General features: G+C 45.8%; 1 protein-coding gene and 1 pseudogene across 1 annotated transcript; one reads left to right on the top strand and one right to left on the bottom strand.

Moving 5' to 3' along the window:
* Positions 1–275: 275 nt before the first annotated feature.
* MRPL12 (mitochondrial ribosomal protein L12) lies at positions 276–6628 on the bottom strand. The gene is made up of 5 exons (XM_084837802.1): positions 6510–6628; positions 4974–5160; positions 4720–4785; positions 1906–2043; positions 276–695 (listed from the first exon to the last, which is right to left on the bottom strand). The coding sequence occupies exons 1-5, from the start codon at positions 6560–6562 to the stop codon at positions 579–581; spliced, it is 561 nt and encodes a 186-aa protein (XP_084693928.1). The 5' UTR covers positions 6563–6628; the 3' UTR covers positions 276–578.
* Positions 6629–8933: 2305 nt separating this feature from the next.
* Positions 8934–13276, top strand: LOC146353965 (methyltransferase-like 26 B; annotated as a pseudogene).
* The last annotated feature ends 14 nt before the right edge of the window (positions 13277–13290 follow it).

Genomic DNA, 13290 nt, shown 5'->3' with positions numbered 1-13290 from the left:
AGAAAGCTCCAAAATCTGCAAGTCTCCAAGACATGTTGGGAGCAGGTGCCTGGACCACCATCCTTCTATGTTAAGAGTAAGATGGTCAGACTTTTCCTTATGCTATCCACTTTCAAGTGGCTCACATTAGAAATGGCAGCTCAGAGAGAGTCTCCCCAAATACTACAAAAAGCCCCTGCTTTGGCAAATCTAAGACCAGCTCCTAACAGATGTAAACATGCACAAAACTCAGAAGACTCTCTGGGTGGAAAAGACAACACAGGCGCGCAAGAAAGTCTCCTCACACATCACTTGTTCCACAGATGTTCTCCCTTGTGTATGTATTCTTTACAGATTCTGTTCCTTGCAGTGCTGTTACAAACAGCAGACCTCATGGTGCTGAAGAGATTCATCATGCACTGGGCCATCCCAGTGGAAAAAAAACATTGCAGAGAAGCCAAGGTGGAGCAGCTTCCTGGAACCACACAACACGCCCCCCACACACCAGTCAGCAGGCAGTAAGAGCCCAGGGTGAGCGACATCAGTCAGAGGACTATCTCCTGCTCTGCTTTAGTCCTTTGGCAGCAAGACCGATACCGTTACTCCAGAACCACAGTCCCACCCGCTGCCTCCAGAGCTAATTTCATCTTCTCTGCTTCCTCTTTAGATACATTTGCCTTGATCTCTTGAGGAAGAGATTCCACCAATTTCTTTGCCTACAAAAAAGAAAAAAAAGAGCAGCTCTGTTTAGTAAATGAAAGGGAAAATGCTAAACTCAAGGGAAACTGCTGCCTGTTCCCACTAGTCTGGGTCTCTCTCTGCCTCCCCTTTATCCTTCATCTTGGGAGAGGATACCGCAGCTCAGAAGAAGAATGGCCAAACATAAGCACTTCCTAGGCTGAAGCTCTGGTATTAACTTTCAGTTAGCAGAATTCTGGGCAAGAGACAGAATTCTCTCTGATCTATTTCTGATCAGAGTCCAAATGCTTAGAAAAATCCTCTTTGGAGCACTGCAATTCATGAGGGACCTTGCCACACTAGAGGCCACCAAGTTAAGGTTGCCAGTTCACTTTCACTAATTCCACATCTCCTTCTTATGAACATTCCCTTGAGAGTACATCTTCTCCCATTTATAGTTTGCTGCCCCCAAATGGCATAACTGAGTACTGACAGCAGAGCTCATGGTTCAGAAACGGAAACTAATGCATAATGTGGCAACCGGAATGCTTTTGGATGTCCCAATTTTCAAATTATATTGCACTCCTCCCGTTTCATTTGCACTAGATTCCTACTCATTTCTGATCCCCACTCAAGATTCTGATTAGCACTTATAAAGCCCTAAATGGCTTGGGGCCAGGATATTGGTAGGATCACCTTTGCCTACACAAACCCGCCTGTCAATTACCGTCATCAGAGGCCCTGCTCTATGGCCTGTCATCAAGGGAGGTGCATCTGGCAGTAACATGAGATACGGCCTTCTCAGTGGCAGCACCCCAGTTGTGAACGCTTTCCTAAAGAGGTTCAAGTGGACACTTCTTCATTGATTGTTTTTAGGTGGGCAGTTAACGCTTTGCTTTTACAAGGCTTTTATGGGTTTCAACTATGTCTTAACTTTGCTGGTGACTGCTTTTATTTTTTGTTTTTATAATGGTTTTATTGTTTCAAGATTGTGTTTTATTGTTGTGAATAGCCTTGGGGGCAGTATATAATTATTGTATTTGTTTTATAAAAACAAGATGCACTCCCATAAAATGTTTCATGCACTAAAACAGCCCAATTAGATAAACTCCAGGCCCCTGGGTATTTGGGGAGCACGGTCTGCTTGTTTATTACTTTATATGTGTTTTAAGTAAAAGGGAACTTGACTCTGTTAGAAGCCTGAGACATCTGCTAAGCAAGGCTTAAAGGTGAGCACAATCTACTTACCTGGACAAGGTTTAGACCTTGCATACAGTTCTTCACCTCCTTGATAAGTTTCACCTTATCTGCAGCCTTCAGCTCAGTCAACTTTACTGTGAAAAGGACCTTTGCTGATTTCTTGGGGACATCCTCCTCTTCTACTGCCTGGCACAGAAAGGGGAAACACTCATCATCTACAGCTGGAGCCTGCCCCTCCCATCCCCAAGGCCACAGTAACCAAGGAAGGAAATAAAGTTGTCCAGGCCAGAGATGGGGGACAGACCTTACAAGACTAGGATTGGCTAGTCCATTGTTATTTCCCCATTCTTTCTTGTACTAGGTTGCAAGGCAGTTGCTTGATCCTTATGATAGTGAGCATGGGGGAGTGGAGATAGTTGGTTAGTCATTTTAATTTAGAGCCTTGCCTTGACTAAACACCAGTGTTTTATTACTGGAAGTTGGCAGTAGCTCAAGGAGTAAATTTAACCAGTGCTGGGGAACTAGAACACATAGATGGCTATTGCCTTCGTACCCAACATCTGGGCTTCCCAGAAGCTTCTGTCTATGAGAATTAGGATGCTGGACAAGATGCAGCAGCACTCATATTGTTAACCAAGCCAGGTAATACTGTAAAGGATATTGTACTGGAACACTCCCTGTGAGTAAAAGTAACCTCTTGCAAAAGTAACTTCTTGCAAAAGAGGAGAGAATTTGGTGGCATATGAGCTATCCTTGAAAACTGGTAAGTGCTTACCCACAGCTTTGGAAATCTTTACATGTGGTTTAGAAAAATCCCTGCAAGCTTTTGAATTGGAAAGCAGATTTTAGTATAACACATGTACTATAAAGATTGTCCCTTGTCTCACACTATATGGTACTCGGAGAATTTAATAAGGGAAATGGGTCACAGACACTTGTGACCCCAAATGTGCTCTCCCCCAGCCTAGGCAATTCAGAACTTGATCTTCACAGAACAACGGCCTTAAGGGCCTGCTTATTAATGCCAGCTCTGTGGCCAAGAAGACATCTTTCATCCATGATTGAATTCTGGAGAAGGCTGCTGACCTCGTATACATCTCTAAGACCTGGCTGGATGATGTAGGTTGGCCTGTTCTGATCCAACTGCTTCCAACTTGGTTCTTGGTGCAGCATCAGCCTTGGGTTATTGGCTGGGGTGGGAGCCATTACAATTGCTGCCAAGCTAAGTAACAAGAGGAGTTTCAACATCCATGCTCAGGCATCCTTATCAGGTATGACTTGTGTCTTTTGTGACCTCCACAACAATTATGAGGCCATTCTAGGTTACTGCAGGCCTAACAAGTCATATACTTGATCTGATTTTTGCGATGACCTGAAGACAGGTGATGTAGTGGTAGTCTCTTTGTCATGGACAGACCATTATCTGACAAAGGGCAAATACTTGCAGCTCATAACATTTGAGCGGGAAATTTATGGATTCAACAGGCTTCCAGAACTCTGCAGAACTTTGTTCAGAGTCCCAAGAGCAATTCTGTCAATAGCCAGGTTGATTTCTAATGAGCGGCTGACCAGTCCTACCCACTGAAATGTTTGTTTTTTCCTGGTTTACAGAGAAACTTAGGACAGTTTAGATTTTGGTAACACATCTAGAATGCAAGAAGCAGAAGAGTTGATCAGCATCTGACTGAATGTGGCACAAACCTATTTGAAGAACCATGCCATGGTAATGATGGCAGTGAAGAATCTTTCTTCTCTGCCAGCACCGTACCCACGTCTAATTCAGTGTGGTCTGTTCTGGATGGCTGATCACTTTCTATGTCCTCAGTCAAAGCACCCAGAGACTGAGCTATGCACAGTCCATTGGGCCATGTTTGCAAGACACTGTATCAGCCTGGAAACAATCAATTCTTTTATCATTTGGGCAAACTTTAAGAGATTTGGTATAATTCTTAGGATTGGTCTTATTACACTTTAGATACTTCAATTGCTCTTTTGGCCTTCATGCAGTTATATTTTGCTTTTGAATATTTTTTTGCAACTTTGAACCTTTCTGTTGAAAGACAGGATATAAACAAACAAATACAAACAGCATGAGGATGATGTTACGAAGCACAACAACTAAGAACAGATCTTCCCTGTTAGCCAGGGACTTCAGTCATCCCCATACTCCTATCTCTGCTGGATTTCTGTTATACAACACTAAAACACAGGAAAATTTCATCAAGCATGTGAAGAACATAGATAAACTGAGAGTAAGGAGGACATTTGTAGAAAAATGCCTCCTTAGACCCACTACAAATCTGGAATCCTTGCAATTAAATTATGCTTAATGCATAAACAACCAAAGGGCGGTGCAATAAAAAAGACAAGTCTAGAGCACTGGAACTACAGCTGCATGGAGAGGGTGGCATAGCTCATCTCACTGAACATCCTCCTAAAGAGAGCAGATTGCCTTTTTCATTCTAGACACAGTCTAAGCAACAGAATGGATGTTGCCATTACAGTCCTGCAAATCATTATTTTAAGGGCTGCTCACCTGCCCTTGCTTCTGCTATTTCCATAACACCACCCAGCAGCTCTGCTGCTCCCTCTTCTTCGAAAGCTAAAAGATACTACGCATCTTTAATGCAGGGCAGCAACAGCATGGCTGCATGATGGGCTCTGCAGCCTCAAGCATGCTACTTGTGTCACTGACACAGCACTGTGTTAACACAGTACAGTGCTTTGGAGCCTTCACACACAACTTTCCAAGAAGAGTGCACAGGTGTAAACTCAAGAAATGTTGGGCAGATGCAGTTTGCCATTCGGGAGCAACGGCTACACAGCCCATATGAACATCAAGCTACAAGACTGGTCTCTTACCGGAGTTGCTGGTTGTGCTGATGGCATCATCCCACCCATTGGCATATCCTGGATCTTGAGGGTTTTCTGAAGATACAGTAAACATTATTAAACAACTGTTCAGCCCTCTTGTACATTGCTTCCATCACAATAGCTAGGAAGCACCTATCCTATTTCTATAGAAAAAGAAAGAAACCACCAACACCATAAACTATCCACCATCCCCATCTTTCCTTGGAATAGATACCACCCTGTTTCCCAGCAAACACAGGTACCTTTAGCAGTTCATTGAGATCAGATATCTCCAACAGGGTCAGGCTAGCAATGTCCTGAACTAGCTGCTGAATCTTGGGCGAGTACTCTTTGGGGGCATCGTCCAGAGGGGGGCTTGCCAGGGCTTCACTTCGTTGTGAGCAGGTAGCCTTCACCATCCTGACAGCGCAGGCTCGTGGCTGATGCTGCCTGTAGAAAATCAGAGAAAAGGTTGTCACACTTCATGCTTCCTAACATAAAGACAGGTGCAAGCAGCAAATGCTTGCTTCTTCAGGTAAATAGGTAGAATGTTTCAAGAGAAATGCTGTGGCAGGAATATTATGAGAACATACATTTGTGAACATGTTACTAAGAAGAAAAAAGATCCAGCTCCCAACAGCAACAAAGCTAAGTTTTATCAGTAAGTTAAACCACGGAATTTGGTACCACAAAATGTAGTGATGGCCACCAATTTGGCTGGCTTTAAAGGGGGATTAGGTAAATCCATGGAGGATAAGACTATCAACAGCTGCTAGTTATAATGGCAATATATTACCTCCTGTATCAGAGGCAGTATACCTATGTATACCAGTTGCTGGGGAAGAGGAGCAGGAGGGTGCTGTTGCACTTATGCCCTACTTATGCATGTCCCACAGGCAGCTGGTTGGCCTCTGTGTGAACAGAATTCTGGATTAGATGGACCCTTGGTTTGATCCAGTGTGGCTCCTTATGAGAAAGTCAGTTTCAGTTCTAGAACGCACTTTCAAACGCCTGATGAATTCTCTAGCATGAAGCATATAGTGATTTGCCCTCATACTGAGAGATATGCAGTTGGGGCAAATCACTGCAAATAATTGCCAAAAGAGTGCTGGAATGGGTGACCCCAATCTTGCATGATTTTTTTTTTTTTTTAAAGATACACTTCCTCTGCTCCACCTCTATTAAAAATATATTTTAAAACTACAAAGTAAGAGCACATACTCAGTATATCTTAACAGGTTAGGGTAGAACTAGTTTGGGTAACTTCTGGTGTAACGGGTAAGAACGGCATCCATGAACCCGGAAGTTTCAAATCTCGCTGCAGCCATAAAACCCCTAGGCGGCTTTCAGCAAGCCACCATCCGGCAAGACGGGGAGAATACCGGTAGCCCACCTTTCAGGGCTGTTGCAGGGATTAATATAAGCTCTCTAAAATGTATCAACAGGACCCAAGTCTTGTTCTAACGGAATCAGGGGCAAGCCAGCTACAGGAACTGAGAACCACCAACCCGCAGGGGCTCCTTGAGAGTGCGCGGGAACCTCCGCAGTAGCAGCGGCGGCTCAGTGCACAGAAGCGCCGCAGCTTCGCTACGAGCACCGACGAGAGAGCGGCAAGTCCCATGGAAGGTGCGCACACCCCTTCCCCATACACCGGGCGGGTGGGCGCTCTCGACGCTCCCCCACGGCGAGGTTTTGCTCGGCCCTCGGGAACTCGGGTGACCTCTAGCTTAGCTTCGGCCGCCCGCTCCGAACACCCCCTTCCCTCCTTGACTGTGGCGGCGCCGCCCCCCTCTTCATACCGCAGCAGCAGGCGGACGGCGGTAGCGAGCCGGCCCGCGGGCAGCATGGCCATGGCGGCAGCTCCGGGAGGCGGCAGGAAGGAGACACCGGCGGCCGCCTCTTTCTCCGGCGTGCGAGCGGCAGAGGGCGCCGAGGGAGCGCTCTAGCCGCGACATCTTGCTGGTTTAGGCAAGTGGCCCAATCCCAGTCGATTATACCCTACGACGGTCTAGACGTCTGACCTTACATCTCGATGGTGGGCGGACGTGACGCTCCAAGTCCCTTCACGGCGCCGGGCTAGGGATGGAAACTCTGTGGGAACGGTCTATCGGGACGGCGTTGTTAACCAACGCGGTCCTCCGAAAAGCGAAACGTCGTTACCCAGCAGGCATTGCCGCGCTCAACGGGGGTAATAATGCGGCGCGTGGCAGTATGGTTGTTTTCCCGCGAAGGAGGCGTCTGGATGCTACGAAGTGGAGGCCATCTGGATGGGAAGTGGGCTTCCTGGATTCAGTTTGTATTTGCTGGATGTCTGACGCGTTATGATCCGCAAGTTTAATTCTACCGCCAGAAGTAATGATTTTTTTTTAACGTACTACATATGTTAATTGGCTTACGTAGTGCCAGGAAGTTTATCAGGAACAGCTGCGTTGTAAATGACTGCAGCTGATGTGATTGTCAGCATTAGTATTGCCTGTTTGAATATATTTTTGGCCGTACTGTTTACAATTCTTCCGCTCTCTCTTCCCCCCCCCCCCGTATTGTATAAAAACCTGAAAAGCTCCATAACCTGAAAAGTTCCACAACACTTCATGCGTCCACAGAAGCTTGTGTCAGAATAAATATATTCGTCTTTACAGTGCCATGAGACTCTGTTGTTTTTCCTGCAATAAATTAACGTGGCTACCCTCTGGAAATTATCTCTAGGGGGGCTCTCATTCTGGGATTCGGAAGGTGGGAGCACATAATTTATATTAAGATATATGCAGCACAGCAAGGAGAGGGGTAGTTAAAAGTTCAATCCAGCAGAATGGTTATGTGGTTAAAAAAAAAAAATGGACATGAGGGGGAATTCATGCATTCCCAGGGTGTTTCCCAAGCTCTTGGGAAACTGACAATCAAGCTAAGGCTCTATCAGTTAAGCGAAACACTCACTTGGAAGCAAGCTGCACTGAATCCAGTAGGACTTACTTCTGAGTAAATAACAGAGTTTATATATATACACACACACACACACACACACACACTGTATAGGGCTGTATATTCCAGTCAGGGCTCTCTGAAAACTGATGCAGATAAATGGATTTTGATCATGTATAGAGTTAATGGTGACCCTCATGACTATGCTATTTGATCTGGTTATGTACAAAGTGCTGAATTGGGTGTAATATCTAACCTGGCCTGGGCCCAGAATTCATTTTGTAGAATGTTGCTCTTTAAACTGATTTAATCTGCCTTCCCCATAGAACAAAGAGCTCCTTTCAGAAGATGCACCGACAGGGATTTGTATTATTGTCACTGTGCTTGATCTTAGTAAATGCTAATAGGAAATAAAAGTGTAGAGAAAATCTTATCCTTCATACACCACGAATGTGGACTAAGGATCTAGAAAGTGTCCAAGGAGTGTTGTACATCTAGAGCAGCTCCTCTGTGCAGCAGGGATAGGCAGCCCAGTACCCTTCCAATTTTTGGACTACAACTCCCATAACCCCTGACCATTGGCCATGCTGGCTGGGACTGATAGGAGTTGTAGTCGAAAAATATCTGAGGCTACCAGATTGCCTACCACTGCTCTACAGGCTTTATCAAGCACATGGCAATGTTCCAAGCTTTCCTTTCCTGAGAGTACCATCACTATGGCACTGATAAAAAAAAAATGAGTCATTTCATTATGGCTTCTCATTCTTAGCCTATGCGGCGCTTAGATTTCACTTGGACATATTAAAAATGTTGATCTGTGTAGTTTTCCACATTAATTGGCACTGACTATTTATTCCAGCAAAAAACATGTCAGGACCCCCATCCCTGACCAAATATCAAATGTGATCCTCCCCAACAAAAGGAAATTTTAAGTTTTATTTTCACCCATTGACTTCTTCCTCAGTTGGGGATGGTAGCATTCAAGATACAAGTCTCAGCACTAAAGTAGTTTTGAGTACCACTAACTTTCCTGTTCGGAAATAACACAGCCAAGCGGTCCAAATGCTAGATTGTGTCTTAATAAAAACAGAGTTCTGTAGAGTTTGTTTCCTTACATGGAAACAAATGGATTGTGGCCCGATTTTTCCTAGATCAGCTGTATTCCAAGGAAAACACTGACTCCTTCAGCAGGAATTGCCTAAGCTACATGGGCAGGGTCAACATGTGCCTTTTCTCCACCTGACAAGTATGTCTCAGTGTAATCTTTGCTTTCACAAATCTAGTTTAAGCCATCTGAATAGTCCTGGAGGCATCAGAGGGCGGGCAACAGTCCTCGGAGAAGCGAGGCAGCCCATCTTCAGCAGCCACAAAGACGTTGGTTTGTCCCATGGCTGAAAGGGACAAGGAAATGATCGTGGAGGTGCTGGCTGGCTATGTGGATGACATGAGCTCAGCTTTGGGGCTGGAACTGGGATGTGGGACAGGACAGTGTGTGGTGCGCCTTGCCCAGCCCACCATCGCCTGGCAACCCTCAGAGATCAGCTCAGTTTCTCAACAGAGGTACAACAGGCATATGAAGGTGGCAGAGAGTGGATGCTGTAGGGTTTGGACTATGCCCTCCCTTGTCCCGTGCTATCACAAGACAGAGGAGTGGTATCACAAAACCTGCACTTAAAAGCAGTGGCTTCTTTTAGTCCTAGCTGGTTGCAAGGTTAAGAACCACACCTCATTCCTTGTGCTCTATGGCCTGGAAAATGCAGTTCCAAGAAACTGCTAGAACTTTTCCCCCACTGTCCTGTGTTGAACAGACCGTAACCCTGTTTATGTTCTTGGTGCACAAAAAGGGCTTGTTAGAGAAGTGGTAACTGCATGCGTACAGTCCAAGGGAGTGATCTAAACTTGGCTAAACCTGTCTAAGTGGTGCACTCTAGAATCATCTGGCAATAAAACAAAATTTGCCCAGTAGATGGGACTACTTAACTGTTGACTTTAATACCTGGCTTAGTCTGGTTGTGTGTATTGTAGGTAGATTAAAATTATTGTGTAACTTACAGTAGGAAATAAGGCACGTTTTGGAATTGTGTTATGCAAAATGCAGGCTACCGATTACATTGCATGGGGGGGGGGGAAATGTGAAAAGGAGGGATCACTGTCAGCTTTAATTGGGAGTAGGCCCCAAGGTGTCTGAGGAGTCTTCCAGACAGTCAACCAATGCATGCTCCAGCTAGATTTTATTTTTAGCGCAACACTCCTGGAAGTTGCTATTTGCATAATATCTAGAGGGACTGGGATATAATTGTAACGGGGGGGTTGTGGTGGAGGAGCCATGATAGCTGCAGCGAGATAGCTGTGCTAGAGCACAGCCTCCAGAAGGAAGGAAGGAAGGAAGGAAGGAAGGAAGGAAGGAAGGAAGGAAGGACTGTCCAGACACCAGGGCCGGCCCTACCATTGGCAGTGTGTGGCAGTTGCCTCAGGCGGCAGATGCTGGGAGGTGGCAGCAAGGTATTCAAGGAGATTGCTGTGTGCCTTGCAGCCTGCTTTGCACCCCTTAAGATAACCTGTTGCCTTCAGGGTCGGTGGAGGACGTTGCCTCATCATTAATGTTGAAGACAGATTTTGTACATGGAATGGGAATGGGCGCCATCTTGTCCTTCGCCTCAGGCAACAAAATGCCATGGGCTGGCTCTGCCAGACACTATCTGGTGCTAATAGCTTTAGCCAATAGGTGGAGGAGAGGGCTATTGTTAATTTAAGAGAGGGCATTATTGTTGTGTATTTGAAAAGGAATGCCACATACAATTGTGTTTCTCCCCCACCCCCCAAACCTTTGGGGAAACTCTGGATGGAAACTGAAGAACATAACTCAAAATGGCATGGGTGACGGTAGCGAATTGTACTGCTTGTCACCAGTGACATCACATGTACTAATTAAGTGCCTACGACAGGCAGCCACAATCCACACAGCAATCACATTTGAACTCTTAGCACTTTCTTATGGGAGAATCACACTTTCTTAGCATCTAAATATTGTCATTTTGAGTACTGAAAAATGTATGCCCATCCATTTAGTTTGTAGAACCAGAATTGAATGGATCTAGTATAACACCATGCCAAAACAGGGCAAGAAGATTTATAGCAAATTCTTGCCCAATCTTAAATGCATACATATGGAGGGAATGGTATTTCATGCAACCTCCATGAGCATCCTGCTATATTGGCTGAATACATCTTGAAGCCAGTGCTGCTTTGATTGGGGGACTGGGGGAAGTCCTTCTCCTCTTTCTTTGTGGCAGCTTTATAGAAAAACCTGTAATTCCTGTCTTTGTTCACAGCATCTCCACTTACATCTGTGCCACCAAAGCAACCAATGTTCGAGAGCCCCTCCCCATAGCTGTATCACAGCCCTGAGAGCAGTGGGCTGGCCTGGTTCGAGGCTGTTGTGTCTTCATTGTCATTATCAGCCTACTACACATGACCGACCAAGGCCTGGAGGTATAGCATGGGAAATGGGGGACACCCACATCAACGGTACTGGAACTGACCCATGCCTAGGAGTACTATTTGGCATCTCATTCAATGCGTGGCAGAGGGGGAGCAGCCTAGCGTTTCATCTGACTTTACATTTTGTGCTGCAGAGGATGTTTAAAGGCATAGGACAACTGCTGAAACCTGAAGGCATTTGCTTGGCCTAGGGAGTAACTATAGGAAAACCTTCCTTATCTGCTCATTCATATAAGCATTCACAAAGCCCCTCATGAAATAAATCCTAGGCAGGCCATTCAAGCCCATCTGAACCATGTATTATCCAGATGTTGCATTCACGCCATGGAGGGAGCAATCCTATGGCTGCTAACCAGAGGCTAGACGGACATAGTATATGAAGGTTTCTGGGAAATGACCTCCGAGCCTGTGCTCCGAGGTCAGTTCCCAGAGAACTGGCCTCCCCCGCTCCTGCGCTGCCTCACAGGCAGTGTGGAACAGGCCTGTGCTCCATGCTTGGAAGAAGAGCGTGGAGCAGCGAAAACGGCATTCTGGGGCAGGGAAGGCAAAATTGCTGATACAACATGTCCAATGTGTTATCCAGCAGCCGCTTCCACCACCTCGCCTTCCCGTGGTTAGACAGCTGCAATCAGCTATCTAGCCACGAATGTAGAGCAGCTGAAGCATGGAGGGGACGATCCCCTCTGCACTTCTCCTGCCCTGCATTAGATAGGTGGTTGCTTCCGAGTTCAGAGGTGGCTGCCTATCCCCATAGGACTGCGCTCTTAGTGTCTGAATCAACTGGGTCACTTGAGGACCATCTTGCCCTGAGAGAAAGCAGACTAGCTCACCATCTAGCTCCTTCCCCAGCTGCTACCACAGGGCTACTCAAGGACCCTCTTGCCCTGAGGGAACATTACATTTCTCCCTCTTCTCTCCCTCCCCATACCACCAGGTTGTCTTACTGTTTTATTGCTTTAAAAAAAATCTTAACATTTTAATGTAAGCTGCTTTATGAGGTTTGCTTGAAAAGCAGTACATAAATGTCTTAAATAAATGTATACAGTACAGATGCATCAGTGAAGAAACAGGGATTGAGGAAGAGACAGAGTGGCTGTAACGAACTACATCCATAAAGCACTTGTTAACTAGCAAAACTGCTCCTATGCGTTAAGGCAGGGAAGGGGCCGCTGTGAGCCTCCAGACGTTGTTGGACTCCAACTCCCATCAGCCCCAGTCAGCATCAGGGATAGAGTTGTAGCCTAACAGCATCTGGAAGGCCACAGGTTCCCCACCTCTGCTTTAAGGTCTAAAGCTGACAATACCCATTCAGGCTCTTTCTTCAGCTAAGCACAGCAACACCTTCTCATTTAAGTGGCTGGGAAGTAGCTTACATTTTGATCCAGTGGTGTCCCAAGGCCTCTTGATTTTTCCAAAAACTTGTTTAGCATCTACTGAACCTTTGGCCTAAGAGCCCTACAGAGAATTCGTCTCCTTGGCAGCCTAGCTAATAATTCCTACTCTGCTTCCACTCCACAGCCCTTTGCCATTAATGGGATCATCATCCCAGAGTGCAATGTGCAACTAGACAAAATGCTCCAGGCCACGTAAGTTAGAGCTGAAGGACTGGATCCTGCTTAAGTCTCCCTCAAGATTCCATTTTGTGGTGGCCACTAACACCCTAGTGAGATTAAGGTGGGCTGCTTGGAAAGCTTAATTATATTTACTTCCTCACACTTACACTTAATATACAATAGCATGGATGAACATGGCAGGAATGATTTTAGCTCATATTCCTTGCCTTACAAGGAACTTGTGTTCAGCCATTAGCCTGCTGTTGCCCTTCCTTGGGATAGGTTCTATGGATTTCTTTTAAGAGGACACATGTTCCACAGCTTTTACATGGCAGAAATCCTGAGTGGGGGCAGAGACGTGGAAGAGCTTCGTCCACTGGCAAATACCAACACACTCCAACTTGAGCACATGGAAAGAGGCAAGAGGCTGGGACAGTCTTGCAGGGAGCAATGAAATAAAACTGCAGAAAACTCTATCAATGTCCTTAGCCCCATGTCTATTTCCTTCACTGGTTTCCATTTTGCTTGCTCCCAACCCTTCTCCTCTCATGCAACTCAGTGCCTATTTTTCTTCCTCATCTGGAGATGCCTGAATACACCTGATCTT

Source organism: Heloderma suspectum, chromosome 2, assembly GCF_057233095.1.
Source record: "Heloderma suspectum isolate Gila_16-S chromosome 2, 16-S_ref, whole genome shotgun sequence".
In the NCBI taxonomy this organism is placed as follows: Eukaryota; Metazoa; Chordata; class Lepidosauria; order Squamata; family Helodermatidae; genus Heloderma; species Heloderma suspectum.
Note: the sequence above shows the minus strand (reverse complement) of the source record. Positions and strands in the feature narration are given on the sequence as shown.